We start from the raw sequence: 14,283 nt of genomic DNA on the forward strand, positions 1-14,283 counted from the left end.
CTGGAAACTTGTTTCTTTAGATATGAAAACTATTTACAGCTCATGCTACAGTCGCACTAAGACGTGCATCACTTCAGAAGAGTATGAAAAATAAAACGTAGATTGTGTTTTTGTTCTATCAGATTATAAACAGCAATGAGGTAATAATTGTATATCAAAAATGTTGTTTGTTTTTCATCTCTGTCTGCAGAAAAGATAAACCACAAACGGTATATTTAACAGCTCTATCTGAAGAAAAACAACTCACTTTGTACAGTTAAGGATTTTTAGACACATTTTGGTCTAACTGTTGACTTTACCTCATTGTGGATCCATTTAACAGTAACAAAGATAATATAATTAGGATCTGTTACTTTCTTAAAGTATCAAACTTGTTTTTTACTGCCTACATTGTAGACAAGAGTCAATAAATTAGGTGTATTTACATAATTTCATCTTGACATCCTCACAAGTTAAGGGAGAAACATTTCTTCAGTGAACAAGGTGGTTAATACGGAAGGAGTCATGGATTTGTGATTACAGGCAATTTAGTGTGAAATTATTCAGACTTTTTCGCTGGTTTGATGTAAGATCATCGCTTCCGTCTACCTGAGAGTCAAAAATCAAACAATAGCAAATTTCACGATACTTCTATGTAAACTAGAAATGGAGTTTCTCTACTCAATAGAGATTCTTAGGTAGAAAGATAAAGAACGTTCTTGCTCCGTTCATGGCTAGTCATCCACACACAGTACATGTATAAACACATACCCCCACAGTGTTCTGTTTCCCTCAAGCTAACCCCACTTCTAGCAAGTCCTTGAAACAAAATTTTTAAAAAGTGTTGTCCTTTTTTTTTTTGAGTCCTCAAATGTTGCATCGTTCAGAAACAGGTTTATGGCAAGTCTGGGATTGAAAATAGTTTTTTCCTTTGGGTTTTCTTAAAAAAAAAGTCAGAACAGCACAAAGAAGTGTTGAAGAAGGGGGATAAAGGTACACAGAGAGGTAAAGGCCTTTAAGTGCATTATTTTCTGTAAGGAACTGTTCTTGCACAAGGATGAATGAGGTCTTTCAAGGAATTGGAAGGAAGCAGAGCTGGAATGAAAAGATGTTGGTGTCCATCTTGCAAAGCTAGAGTTTTTCTATGTTTAGTTTTTGTAATCTTCAGCAATCCCTGCTTTCTGATCCTCAACTGGAAGTCAACAGATACCCTGTTACTCTGAAACCAACAGGTGCCATTGGAGTATGTGTGCTACTGAAAAACACAACGTGGAGACAAAATCAGACCCCTGAACTTTGCAGGAGAATATGGAAGTTCTTTATACAAAAAAAGGTGCGTTTCTCAGAGATGACGTCCATCCATTTAAGCATCTGTTGAAGGAAGGAACACGGTGTAAGGCATTGCATATGGCCTAGTGAGTGACAGCAATTTAAGAAATACTTTAAAAAATAATACTCACCTCTGCATTCATACTTGAGGTCTGAGAAGTATACCATCTCTTGTGAGAAGACAAAGAGACCTAGCCTGCCACCTGCATATGTCTTGTCATAAATGGTACCAGAATCGGCCATGATCTTCTTTCCCTCATGCATCACAACTCTGCGGAAGAATACATTAAAACAATGAGCTCCGATGTGTTAAAAGTCAACTTCAAACTGGGTGAAAATAATGTATTTATGAAGACTTGTTGGCTATCTTTACCCACCTAATGAGTCCTGTTCTTGGCCTGTGGATCAGATGCCATCTGTAGGCAGTGAAGTCTTTCCATCCAACATTCTTAGGGTCATGCCAGAGAGTGCGGACCTAACAGTGAGGACATAAGAATCAGTGGGTTAATCTGATCAAAAAACTTCTAATTGCACGTCTAAATCACTCACTGAGTGATACAAATCTAGCACACCTGTCCTGGGGTGTTGCCCGTGTGCCAGAGGGCATTCCTGAGGTGCTCTCCAGGGCCAGTGGTGGAGTTCACCACTTTGATTGACAGGCCTGAGTAGCCCTGGGCTTTTGTGGGTTTACTTGACCAGTAGGTTTGTGTAATCTGTTTCCACATCACTACGTAGAACCTGGAACTGGACTGGTACCCAAACACGAAGCCAGCATAATCGTCGTCCCGCTCCGTGTTGATGAAGAAAGTTCCACTGAAGTCCACCGCGTTAAACTCGTGGTAACCTGTTGAAGACAAAACAAGTCAACCGAGAATAAAAAGGTTTATCAAACCGACAAACTGACACTGACTATTGGAAAACGTTGATGAGATACGCAAAATTCTAAAAAGTGAAGATTTTTTTAAATTATATTATATATTTTATTTTTTACACTTGCTAGTAGCTAACAGCAAAAACCAAACAAAAAAACCCACAATGTTTATATTTTAGTGACATTTTTCTGTTTGTGTCTATTGCCAAAAAGTATTGTTACAAAAAAAATAATAATAATAACCCTCAAAGTAACCAGTACAGCCACCATTAGTGAAATTACAAAGCCTAGTTTACTCACCGGTAACCTCTTTATAAAAATGTGTTTTATCCTAATTTTGCATGAAGCAACGGCTTATTGGTTAATTTGAGTGAAATATAGCTTTTGTTCTGTTTTGTTACAAAACTTGCACAACGCAGTACATTTTTTCACTTACCAACAGCAATGCCAGGATCACAGTTGACAGTCTGAACCAACTCCTTGCCCTGATGGCGGACCACCCAGTTGGGATCAATCTGGGAGGTACCTTTTGGATCCAGAGGAACCATCTGGAACTTGCGGAAGTCTGTCTGACTGATATCGAAGTTCTCAGGGCACACGTCATAGATGTCAGGCACGTTGTCTTTATCAAAATCATTTACACAAGCATCTCCACGGCCATCACCTGAAAAAGAAAAATATATGTTAATTAAGAATGATACCCAGCAGCATTGACATGTTGTGAGATGTATTTGAGACTTTTCTAACCATCTGAATCCAACTGGTCAGGGTTGAAGGCCAGTCTGCAGTTGTCTTTGTCATCGGGGATGCCATCGTTGTCGTCGTCATGGTCACAGGCGTCGCCCTTGCCATCTTTGTCGTGGTCAGCCTGGTTGGCATTTGGGATGTATGGACAATTGTCCAGATTGTTTTGGTGTCCATCCTCATCAATGTCTTGGTTACTGTCACACTTGTCTCCCACACGGTCATCATCTGAGTCCACCTATCAAAAAAAAAAAACAATCATAGTTCACAAATCAAAATGAGCATTCTTTTTGTATGTAATCTTTGAAAAAGAGTTGTTAAAAAAAGATATTCTTTTCACTAGGCATTAGACTTTTAGCCTAGACTTTTCCGTCCTTCACACTCTACACATTCACATGCACTATGACTAATTATTACAGCTGACAAATTAACTACTGATAACAATTAAACAAAGCACTTAAAATTACCAGAATATACATTTAATTAGAGAAAGAAACGCATTGTGTTTTCAATGTAGTGCTTTTTGGGGATTTCACTGACTCTTTTTCAACATAAAAATTTTTAACTTCACTATTCCAAGAATACCTCAGCTCCACAAGACCATTGCATTACCAACTTAAATTGCTTGTTTCCTTCCCAGCAGGACTAAGCACTCTTTGTTGCACAAAGAATAGTTGCAAGGAGGAGTCTAAAATTCTGAATTCCTCAGTTTAAAACCTTTTGACAATATTAAACAGGTGCATCCTTTTCTGAACATGTCTTTGCTAGCTTCTTTAAAAACCCCTGAGATTTCAGCTTTGATGTGCCCTTCCTTACCTGACTTTCTCCTGTTTCCCGTTGTTCAACACATTCCTATTTCTCAGTGTAGCATGGCACAGGTGGACTGAGCAGGCCTGCGCTACGCTGACAGGGCATGCACATACCCCAGAGCCAGCCCATTCCTCAGTAATATCCAGCCTAGGGCCTCTTTCCTCACATTAGCCAGATACCGTCAATGGGCCATTGAAAAGACCCCTCGCCCCCCCACCACGCCTTATTGAACTAATGTGCCCTTGAGCTGCATGCAGGATTTGCTCCACCACTACATGGCGTGATAAGGCTTAGACAGCTACACAGGGCTAATCACAGAGGCTGTCTCTCAATTGAAAGACAGATATATGCTGAGCTGGAGAGAAAGACTGGGAGCTGAATGTGGATTATTGTTGTTGGGTGAGGCGGAAGGAAATGGGCAGGGGTTTATGAGTGTGTGTGTCTACACACCTGATCGGGATTATGCTCCAGAGGGCAGTTATCACACATGTCTCCCACTCCGTCCAAATCTGTGTCTTTTTGGTCAACATTGTATACATAGGGACAGTTGTCTTTCTCATTCATGATTCCTGAAAAGATTAACATTAAGAGATTAAGAGATTGTAATATGGCACTTACTTCATAACCGATAGATTAATGTCTTTATCAAAGGTCTCACCATCTCCATCAATGTCCACAGCGCAGGCATCTCCTTCACCATTGTTGTCTGTGTCTGTCTGGTCTGGGTTACTGTTGTAAGGGCAGTTGTCACAGCGGTCACCCACATCATCACGGTCATAATCATACTGCCTGGGATTGTACACGAACGGACAGTTGTCCTGTTTCAAAGAGAGAAAGATGAGGAGTTGATGACAGGTTTTCAGGTGCACTTGCTGTCTGAATCTGTCCATTTACAAGGAGTGAGCAATGCAGGATGAAAAGGTCTTTTATCTTTAGGTCCTGTCCCCATTCTGATGTTGGGATTAGTGTCAGACAATGGAGTTCCTTTTACTACCTCAGTACTGGAATGTAGGTTTTGGCTCAAACTAATGAGAAACGTTTGCTTTCCAGCTGAGTTCCACCTCCCTTTTTTACTAGAAAGTGTGAATGATGAGTTCTATTATAGTGCACAGACACTTCATGCAACAAAATCTGGATAGTGTTACTGACCCTATCATCAGGGATGCCATCGTTGTCATCGTCATCATCACAAGCATCACCGATTCCATCCTTATCGTAATCTTCTTGTCCAGAGTTAGGGAGATTGGGACAGTTGTCCTGAGTGACAGAAAATATGATCAGACAAACTGTAAATATTAAATTTTAAGCTGTAAAACTGATTTTAAAGCATGGCAGCTTGATTGCTACTTACTTTTTTGCAGTGGTAGGTGGCATTCTCCACACAGACCAGATCGACATTGGGCCATCCGTCCAGATCTGTGTCCTCTCCACAGATGTGACCATTGCCAGCAAAACCAGGCTTGCACTCACAGCGGAACATGGGATCGGCAAAGTGTCCGAGATAGTTGCATCGAGCGTTTTTGTTGCAGTCATGACTTCCATCCAGGCAGGGATTTTGAGCTGTGCATACCTGTGAGGATGGATAATGATCAGACTGTTCAGCCTTTCAGGACCTTTCCTTTTCAGCATGGCAAACTTTTATTACTTTGAATGAAAATAATGTGTTTATAGACACCAAAGAATTTAATTCAGACAGGTCTGCACTTGCCTGTTTGTTTGCTGCAGCCTGCTCAAGACCTCGGCCATAAGGCTGGGGTCCTGTGAAGCGGGGAGGGCAGGGCAAACAGTTGTACCCTGGTTGTGTATTCTCACAGCGATGCACACCATTAAACTCAAAGCAAGCATCTGGGACCTCCTTGCACTGTTTCTCAGACAAAAAAAACCCACTTGTGAATATTAAACGGGAGGTGTCAGGCAATTCTTGTAGCTGACATAGTTCAAGATTTTACCTCATCGACATCTTTGCACTTGATGCCATTGCCTGTGTAGCCAACTGGACACTTTCCACACTTCCAAGAACCATCAGGCAAACTAGTGCACTTGGCTCCAGAAAAGCAAGGGTTGGACAAGCACCCATCTGAAAACAAGAATGCAACCTCATTATCAAAATCTGTCTGATGTAACTTGTTTTAACAAGAACAGTCCTAAATAAAAAATAAAACCTAGAAAACAATCCAAATAAACCACAAAACATAAAAAGGAGCTCTGTCGGCTATTAAAATGACTCACCAATTGGACAGGATTTCTTGTTGCACATCTGTTTGTCTATGGCATCACCAACACACTCCTTTCCCCCATGCAGTGGAGAAGGGTTGTTGCACAGGCGCTTACGAGTTTGAACACCTCCACCACAGGTGAGAGAGCAGGTACCCCAGGGTGACCAGGGCCCCCAGTTACCGTTGACTAACAAAGACGAGAGAAAAATATTTCATTTCAACCATCATAGATAAGAAAATGCAACCAGGAAGTTGGATGTGTGATGGTTTAATTAATGACTCTTTTGCATTGTAAGACCTGGCCTGGCCTAGGTTGGCTCAGCCCAGGTTTAAGCCCGGGTTCAGCATCTTTGCATTAGGCAGACTGGCCCACTTCCAGCTCTATTTTTGTAATGCAGAGACTCAGGGTTCCATGCAGGTCGACTCGTGGAAGATTTGACATAAGCAGACTGCATGCCATTAATCAGTTTGCAGTCCTAGTTGTATATGCAGCTTCAAATGAATGCAAACAAGCTAATATTGGCTAGCATTAGCTTACCTGCTTACGTTGTCTTGCAATCCCACCTTCGGAATGAAACTGCTGTATGGTCTTGTACACTCTCATGTATCATATACAGTAGTCCCTCGCTACTTCGCGGTTTGTTTATCACGGATTCGCTCTATTGTGGTTTATCAAAATAAGATTGGACATGACACACAATTGGCTGATTGATGGATGAGCCGCACGATCGGCATGGAATTTTTATTTAAAATTAATTATTTTAAAATATTTAGCACCTGCTGCACATTTGTGTAGCCCAGAGCTGCAGAAAAAGCTTCCTCCTGCAGCTTTGTGCAGCCCTTACTGCAGGATAAACTTCTTGCTGCAGCTGATCAGCTGTTCGGCATGCATAGTGAAGTGGGCGTGGCCAAGAGCGCTTGCAGGTGGCAAAGAGCACAAGAGTCAAGGAGCTGAAATCATGATATTATGTGCTCTTTTAGAGCGTTTAGAAACATTGTTTAGAATATTGCAAGTGTATGGGAAGGGTTTAAAACACCTTTATATATATATATATATATATAAAATAAACTACTACTTACTACTTGTACTACTATTCCTACTTTGTGGTTTTTCACTGATTGTAGGTCTTCAGGGCACAGATCCCCCACGATAAACGAGGGACTACTGTACCAGTACGTTCTTCTAGAAGCATGCAGCTTTCTCTGCCTCAGTTTTTGACAAGAGAACGATGAATCATAGCATGAGATCCGTGCTTTCTATTGTTGCGTGTTGCAACAAATGAATTCACATGAGCCTTGCGTGTTCTTGACAATCCTGCCCACATGCAAAAACAACCAAGGCTGTGCAGAGCAGGGGAAGACTTGGGACAGGCTGGACCTTACAATGCAAACACACCATCAGACTTACTGGGACAAGGAGACTTTTGACACGTTTCAGTTTGCCTGCCCTCTCCAACACACTCCTTGCCTCCGAGCTGAGGGGTGGGCGAGTTGCAGAGGCGGATACGAGTGATGAGACCAGCGCCACAGGTGACCGAGCATGATGACCAGGGTGACCAGTGGCTCCAGTTGCCATCCTGCTTGACTGAAGATCAAAAAAGGTCATAGGTCATTTAACAGGAAGAAAGTGTTGCTCCACTGCAGCATTAATTTGTGTCTCACATAAGTCCAGAAAGCAAACTCAGATATACATAAATTATTTATACTTTGTGCTTGCTGTTGCTTTTTCATGTTGATTAGCTTGTTGTTAACTCACAACGCTTGTCACACTCCTGAAGGTAGCAGTCGCGGGTCTGCACTGAGGTACCCTCGCAGTTGTTATTGATACGGTCGCAGGAGCGCCCACGCTGCTGAATGCCCCGCCCACAAGACACGGAACAATGGGTCCATTCAGACCAGGGCGACCAGCCGTCCTCTGCATAGTCGCTCGCTAAGCAGGAGAGAATATGAGACAGAGGGGAAGAAGGAGACAATAAAAGTGCTATTCCAGTGAGGCAGCACCCCTTTTCAAACCCCCCCCCCTTCTGAGCCTAAATGATGAGGGAATGCACCTAAAGTGAAGGGCTAATGGAGCGAATTTTAGCTGGGACTCAGACATAGATAATACCCTCAGTTTAGAGCAAAGACAAAAACTAAAACTCTAAACGGAGCCAGCGAACCAGAAAACAAGAAGCTGGGATCCCAATGTACCCAGTGTCCCTATTTTAGAGAAAAAATAATAAAACATGACTCTCATAATGTATAATACCTTCAACCAGAGGTGCAACGAGAATAAGGCGAGGTGATATTTAAACAACATATTTAACACAAAAGCTTTTGCCACAGACCTTAAAAGGGGGTCAAAGTCATTTTTAGAAAGACAGTTCAAAAAATTCCATCAACATTTTTTCAATATTTTCTTGAAAAGATTAATTATTTTGTGGTAGAGACTTTTTTGAGCAAATCCATTTAAAGCTATTTAATTGTTTTAGACAAACAACCATTCATGCATTCACTTATAGTGGAAGGACAATTTAAGGTTACCACTAATGAGAGCGTGTATAGTTTGTCTTGTTCGTCTCTATGTGACCCTACGATGGACGTGCAGTCTGTCCAGGGTGCACCCTGCCTCTCGCACTAAGACTTCTAGAGACAGACACCAGCTGTCTCTCAATACAGAAATGAAAAAACACGTAAAGAAAATGGGCAAAAGCTCAACGTTTCTAAGACGTAGGCATTCTTTCATTTCTTTGGATGGTATTGCAGGTAAATTGTTTTTAATATTAGAAAGGTTTCCCTTGAAAAGACATTTCCAGGGAAATATTTGTGGCTTTTTGTTTAATTTGGCAAATCACACATTAACGGCTCCTTCAGTAAACGTGGCAGGGATTGAATGCTTCGTCTGTTGGTTGAGATGCATACACACAAAAATATGGTGACCATTTATGCACAAATTTACAGTATCGTTTTTTTTTGTTTGTGGCTATCAGTGCATTACACATTTACACTTAAAAGCTTAGCATTCCTTGAAGGAATGCATATCACCCAACACCTTAAAGTCACAATTTTAGACTAATATAATCTTATGTTGAGAAACATGGACTCATAGCCAATTTGGTTAAAACCTAATGCTATGCACAATCTGATGCATGACTGATGGTAGAGCTTGTATAATCTGTGAATGACTGTCAGCTACTAAAACACCAAACTTTAGCTCAATATCTGTTAAATTCACTAAGAAAAAGCGATTTTTCTGATGCGTAATAGACATTATCGACGGAGGCCATCTTGAATTGGATTGACTCCAAAAGTTAACCAGTTGGAGATGTTCATCCATTAATTCATTTCTGTGAGTTTCATTGAAATTTGTCTAATGGTTTATGAGATTTGATGCTAACAGAAAAACAAAGTTAACTCCAGCAGGTAAGCAATGAAAATGATAGTGTGTAACGTATTGCCCTCAAAGTATATATTAAGGACAATGCTCAGTTACTTCCATACCAAATTTAAGCACAGTTTCTATAAAATTCCTTGCGCTATAGCCATTTTTGAACTGGGTTGACTCAGAAAGCTCATCAGTTTTAAATGTCAACCCAATGATTTCATTCATCAGTGACTCTCAAGATTTTTTGCTGGAGCCACAGTCAAACTAGCAAAAAGCTATAGAGAAATGTAATTCTTACGTGTTCCGCAGCGTGGGCAGCACTCCCCATCAGGAACAGTAGCATTAGCACAGGGGATCAGCGGACAGGAGATCTTGCGACAAACGGTAGCAGAGTTCTGCACAAAGAGATCAAAAAATAGATCAGACATGTGGATATCAGCCGAAAGTCTGCAGTCAGTACTATTTTGGTCATAAATGCAACTTTGCTGATAAAACTATTTTAGTCAGTTTGTGTTTTTTGGTTCATGTGCGTGCAACTAACTCATTACATTCTCGGAGAATAAGCACACCGATCCAGAAAAACTTTAACACATCTCTGGCAGAGATTGGAGACCCCTGTAGACAACCACTGGGTTGGGGGTGGGGGGGGAGAGGGCATCAAGCCAGACCCCCTCTAAACCTGATGTTGGCCTTCCAGCTGTGTGTTAGTGCACAGCTGCCTCTACAAATATGCTCTCGCTCCTGGAGTTCATCACTGATGGGAAAGAAAGAGGAAATACAAAGTAGCAGGACAGAAAAAAAAACTAGAGAAATTGCATTTCCTGCGAAAATGCAGTGTGAATGCTTATTGCTGAAGAATGTGCTGAGACAAGCTGAAATTAGCTAAAAATGGGCTGAAATGTAGCTGAAATGGAAGAACAAGCCTAAGTTAGCAGAAGAAAGCAGAAAGAAGACGTATTTGCTTAAGTAGGTTTAAATAAGCAGAAATGAGCACAAAAATTAGCTAAAAAAGGCTGAAATTAACAAAAAAATAGCTGAAAAGTATCTGAAAAGGCAGGAAGAAGCTGAGAGAACACAACTGTGCCCAATTAGGCTTAAAGGAGCAGAAATGAGCGCACAAAAAAAGAAATTATCTGAAAAAATGCAGAAATTAAAAAAAATAAAACAGCTGAATAGTAGCTAAAAAAGCAGAAAGATGCTTAACTTACCAGCTGGAGCACATTTTTGCTGAATTAGGCTGAACAAGTTGAAATGAGTGCCAAAAATGTGGATTTAGCTGAAAATGCTAAACTTAGTATAAAAACAGCTAAATAGTAGCTGAAATAGCAGAAAAAGCTGAAACTTGCAGAAATAAACTGAAATGAGCATAACAAGCTGAAATGAGCAGAAATAATTTGGAAGAAGCACAAAAATGTTGTAAGCAGAAAGAGTCACAAAACAGCAGAAAAAACAGCTGAAAGTAGCCAAAAAAAATGTTTAAAATAGCACAAGGAAGCTGAAAGAAGCTGAACCAGAACAAAAAGTGAAAGGAACAGTAAAAGGACGTAAACAGATCTAAAGATCTGAAGGATGTAAAATGAGCTCAGTTCATTTTCCATGAGGAAAAAATGTCAGAAAAGGCTAAATATTTTGAAAAGCTAAAGTTAAACCAATACCAAAAGTCATAGCACCCTTCTCCTGAACAAGCTGAATGTTTTGATTTATGATTTGTTGAAATAGCACAAAAATTGTGGAACGAGAAAGATGCAGAAAAACGTATGGAAGATAAATGGATCACAATAGAGTGAATGCTTCATGAACATTCACACAATCAGACCCCACAGTGGAACGGCATGGATCTCTCCTTTTGTCGGAGCCGAGGTCGTGTTCTTAATTATGGGCATCACTTACAAGTACCTGAGGCTGCACTCCAGTTGAACTTCAGACAACAGGCCTGTCATTACAGCATTAAAACCCATCAACCTTCTGCCAAACCAAACCACCACTTACTGACCAGAAACATTTAGGTGGTGGTTAATGAGGAGTGTTTACTTCAGTGTGTGTATCAGTGTGAAAACAAGTCCAGAAACAGAATCTCTTCACGCGTGTGAGTGTTCAGGCTGCAACAGACACCGATGGGAGAACACGGGGGAGGGCCTCACCTGACAAGTGCACTCGGTGCAGTCGTCTACGGTCCACTCGTCTTTGTTCTTGCGCATGATTCCGTTGTGGATGCAGACGCCGCTGTGGATGCCGATGCGGTTTTTAATCAGCTTGTTCTCATTCGTCTGGGGTTGGAGAGAAACAGGAAGGAAAAAAAATTAATGATAAATAGTGAGGACTCTTGAACTGATCCGATTTGGAAGTGAATGATGACTCACTGAAAAATATGAAATCAAACTGAGCTTTATCAGTTTTGAAGCAGTTTCTTCAAGTAGTTTTTCCAGATATATTGATTGAATTTGCCATAAATCACATAAAAGCTCGAGTCACATGATGGATCTACATTAGGCTGGGTGTAATCTGTAACCAAATATGTTGGAACTACACAAGTTTGACCTTCAGGTCGTAAAAAGACAGAATCTGCCGCTCACAGCTTTTACAGTGGTGAAACTTTTACTGATAAATAAAAAATTTGACTTATTCTCAGTCACTTCACCTTTTTGTTAAGTAAACAAACACATATGGTAGTTAGCATCTTTTCACAAATTTAGCTTAAAAATGATTAAGTTAAGGACATATTAACTATCAAAACAAGACAATATTATCAAGAGTAGGTTTAATATTTATGAATTTTTAATGTCCGGTCTGTAACTTTGCAATAAATGCCTTTAATGTGCTTCTGTTTGAATAAATCTAGCAGACACACAGACGGCCTCTCAGACTTTGCCAGATGTTTTACAGCGTCCTCCTTACCAGCTGGCGGAGCTCAGTGGACAGCTCCTTGACCACCACTCCAAGGCCCTTCAGCTCCTTGAACATGCTGATAAGATCCTCGCAGGAGAAGCCGCAGACCATCTGCAGGTCTTCAGACAAACAAGTCGAGTTCAGACAAGTCAAGTTTAAGAGAAGACATCAAACTAAAAGCTGTGAGTCGGTGGGAGTGTCACGATGGAGCGGCTACCTTTAGTCTTGTGTCCGGTGTATTCTGTTCTGATGGCAGAGGAGCCGTTAAGATTATTCAGGATCATGGTGTCACTTGTAACAGCTGCAAGAGAAACAGTGTCACGAGAACGTCTCACAAAATTCATATTACATTAATAAGCATGAGCGCCACAAGTTACAAATCAAGTTTGACTTTAATTTAAAACTGTGATTAGATAATACACCAGAACCCAAAGAACAATGAGATATTTGTAAGCACCCTCAGCGACATAAAATTAACTTGCCATTAAGAAATGGCTTTTATTGAAAAATAAAATGCAAACCACAAACACTCTTTGACAGTCACTTGTCAGGACCTGGCAGCCACCGCGGCAGATTAACCGTCTTGGTCATGATTACTTACAGCTTTGGCATCCTTTGTTGCGCAGGATGGCTTCCAGGGTTGTTCCAAACACAAACCGCACGTTTTGTAGCACCCCCTGCAAGTAGCAATGATTAATTTGAGTGTAATCAGAATGGAAAAAAAAAACAACCCTTAACTGAATCATACTACAGAAGCAATCGTTCAAAAAAAGAGACTTTCCAGAATTACGCGCGTTTTTGCGCATTTGGACACCACTCCAGTGAGCTGAATCAATGTTTAATCACTGAAGATGAAAACAAAATTCACATTTTTAAGTCAGAATTGAGCCTCCTGTCCACGCTCTCACCATGAACCGGTCGTTCACTGCTCCCTTCCCCACCCTGAGGCGCGCACCGGCCAGGATGTCGTGCGTCAGGACGCTTTGGATCGGCGCGTCCATCTCGGCGGTGTTCACCTCCTCGCACCCGGCGTACAGCTGCACGCGGTCCTCCTGCACGAACAGCGTGATGTTCCTCCAGTGACCCGTGGCCAGATCCACCTCCTCGATGGAGACCACCTGCTGTTTGTTCTCAGTGGAGAGAACGATGTCCAACGTGTTCGCCTTGCCGTTGGACACGATCTCGAACACGGGTCCGGAGCCGTCCCGCTTCTCCACAGTCAGGAGGCTCCCCCTGGTCCGTTTGAACTGCTTGAAGTTGAGCAGGAGGAGGAAGCCCCTCTCGGCGTGGATGGAGTCGATCAGGTCCCTAAAGGCGCTCTCGGGGACCGGGGGGATCAGGTCCGGGTTCAGGATCTTGTAGGCGGGGCTGTACGGGTCGTCTCCCTTCACCAGGGTCACCCCGTGGTTCTTGCTGGGGACTCTGATGAGCTCAAACAGGTCGTACACGCTATTGTCCTCTCGAGACTCTGCGCGTGAAGAAAAAGAAACAGTCATCTTTTGTCTGGCTGATCCCGAACTGTCTGTTTCTCCCTAAATTCTAAGCCCTTATTTATTTATTTATTTATTTATTTATTTATTTATTTATTTATTTAATTTAGACAAAAAGATGAGAACAACTGAAAACCTTCTCAAACTCACCTGCGACTCTAGTACTTTCGCAGGTCCAAAGCATGAAGAGCAGAAATATTCCCATCAGCTTCATGGTGCGACACCAGCTGCCTGCTGGGAACCAGAGCCCGACAGTCCAAACATTTTACACCTTCAGTGTGAGCCACAACCACCATGCAACAGGTTGAACTCTCAAACTTCATGCACGTTTCTGCAGCTGAGATGCTTCTACTCACCTGTTCAGAGGAAAACGAATAAAATCCCTCCAAATCGGTAAAAGTCCAACAATAATCCTCAAGGATGAATTTGTGGCAGCTTCTTTTAAAACATAATATCCACAGGAATAAGGAGGAAAAAATATATATATATGTTTTTTTGTTGTTGTTTGTTTTAAACCTACATAAAATGTGCCTCTTCTGGTTTCAGACGCTAAAAAACGTCCTTAATGCAAAGTCAGGGGGGACAAAGTTATTT

At 41.4% G+C, this 14,283-nt stretch overlaps 1 protein-coding gene across 1 annotated transcript; it reads right to left on the bottom strand.

Annotated features, from left to right (window-relative positions):
- Positions 1–1,109: 1,109 nt before the first annotated feature.
- thbs1b (thrombospondin 1b) lies at positions 1,110–13,903 on the bottom strand. The gene is made up of 22 exons (XM_037685596.1): positions 13,840–13,903; positions 13,108–13,667; positions 12,801–12,876; positions 12,417–12,500; positions 12,209–12,318; positions 11,455–11,580; positions 9,612–9,708; positions 7,706–7,879; positions 7,358–7,534; positions 5,963–6,136; positions 5,683–5,810; positions 5,442–5,594; positions 5,085–5,303; positions 4,883–4,990; positions 4,392–4,551; positions 4,184–4,302; positions 2,927–3,161; positions 2,616–2,843; positions 1,881–2,152; positions 1,686–1,783; positions 1,440–1,579; positions 1,110–1,350 (listed from the first exon to the last, which is right to left on the bottom strand). The coding sequence occupies exons 1-22, from the start codon at positions 13,901–13,903 to the stop codon at positions 1,343–1,345; spliced, it is 3,510 nt and encodes a 1,169-aa protein (XP_037541524.1). The 3' UTR covers positions 1,110–1,342.
- Between the last annotated feature and the right edge of the window lie 380 nt (positions 13,904–14,283).

The sequence above is a fragment of the Nematolebias whitei genome, chromosome 12, assembly GCF_014905685.2.
Source record: "Nematolebias whitei isolate Nwh7 chromosome 12, NemWhi1, whole genome shotgun sequence".
Lineage (NCBI taxonomy): Eukaryota > Metazoa > Chordata > Actinopteri > Cyprinodontiformes > Rivulidae > Nematolebias > Nematolebias whitei.

What these genes read in the sequence shown, in the direction of transcription:
- thbs1b (XM_037685596.1), bottom strand. Translation starts at nt 13,903, where the DNA reads ATGAAGCTGATGGGAATATTTCTGCTCTTCATGCTTTGGACCTGCGAA. An exon ending in CCACTGAGCTCCGCCAGCTG is followed by an intron (nt 11,581 to 12,208) that starts GTAAGGAGGACG and finishes CTCCAACCCCAG; the next exon opens with ACGAATGAGAACAAGCTGAT. An exon ending in GCACCGAGTGCACTTGTCAG is followed by an intron (nt 9,709 to 11,454) that starts GTGAGGCCCTCC and finishes CTCTTTGTGCAG; the next exon opens with AACTCTGCTACCGTTTGTCG.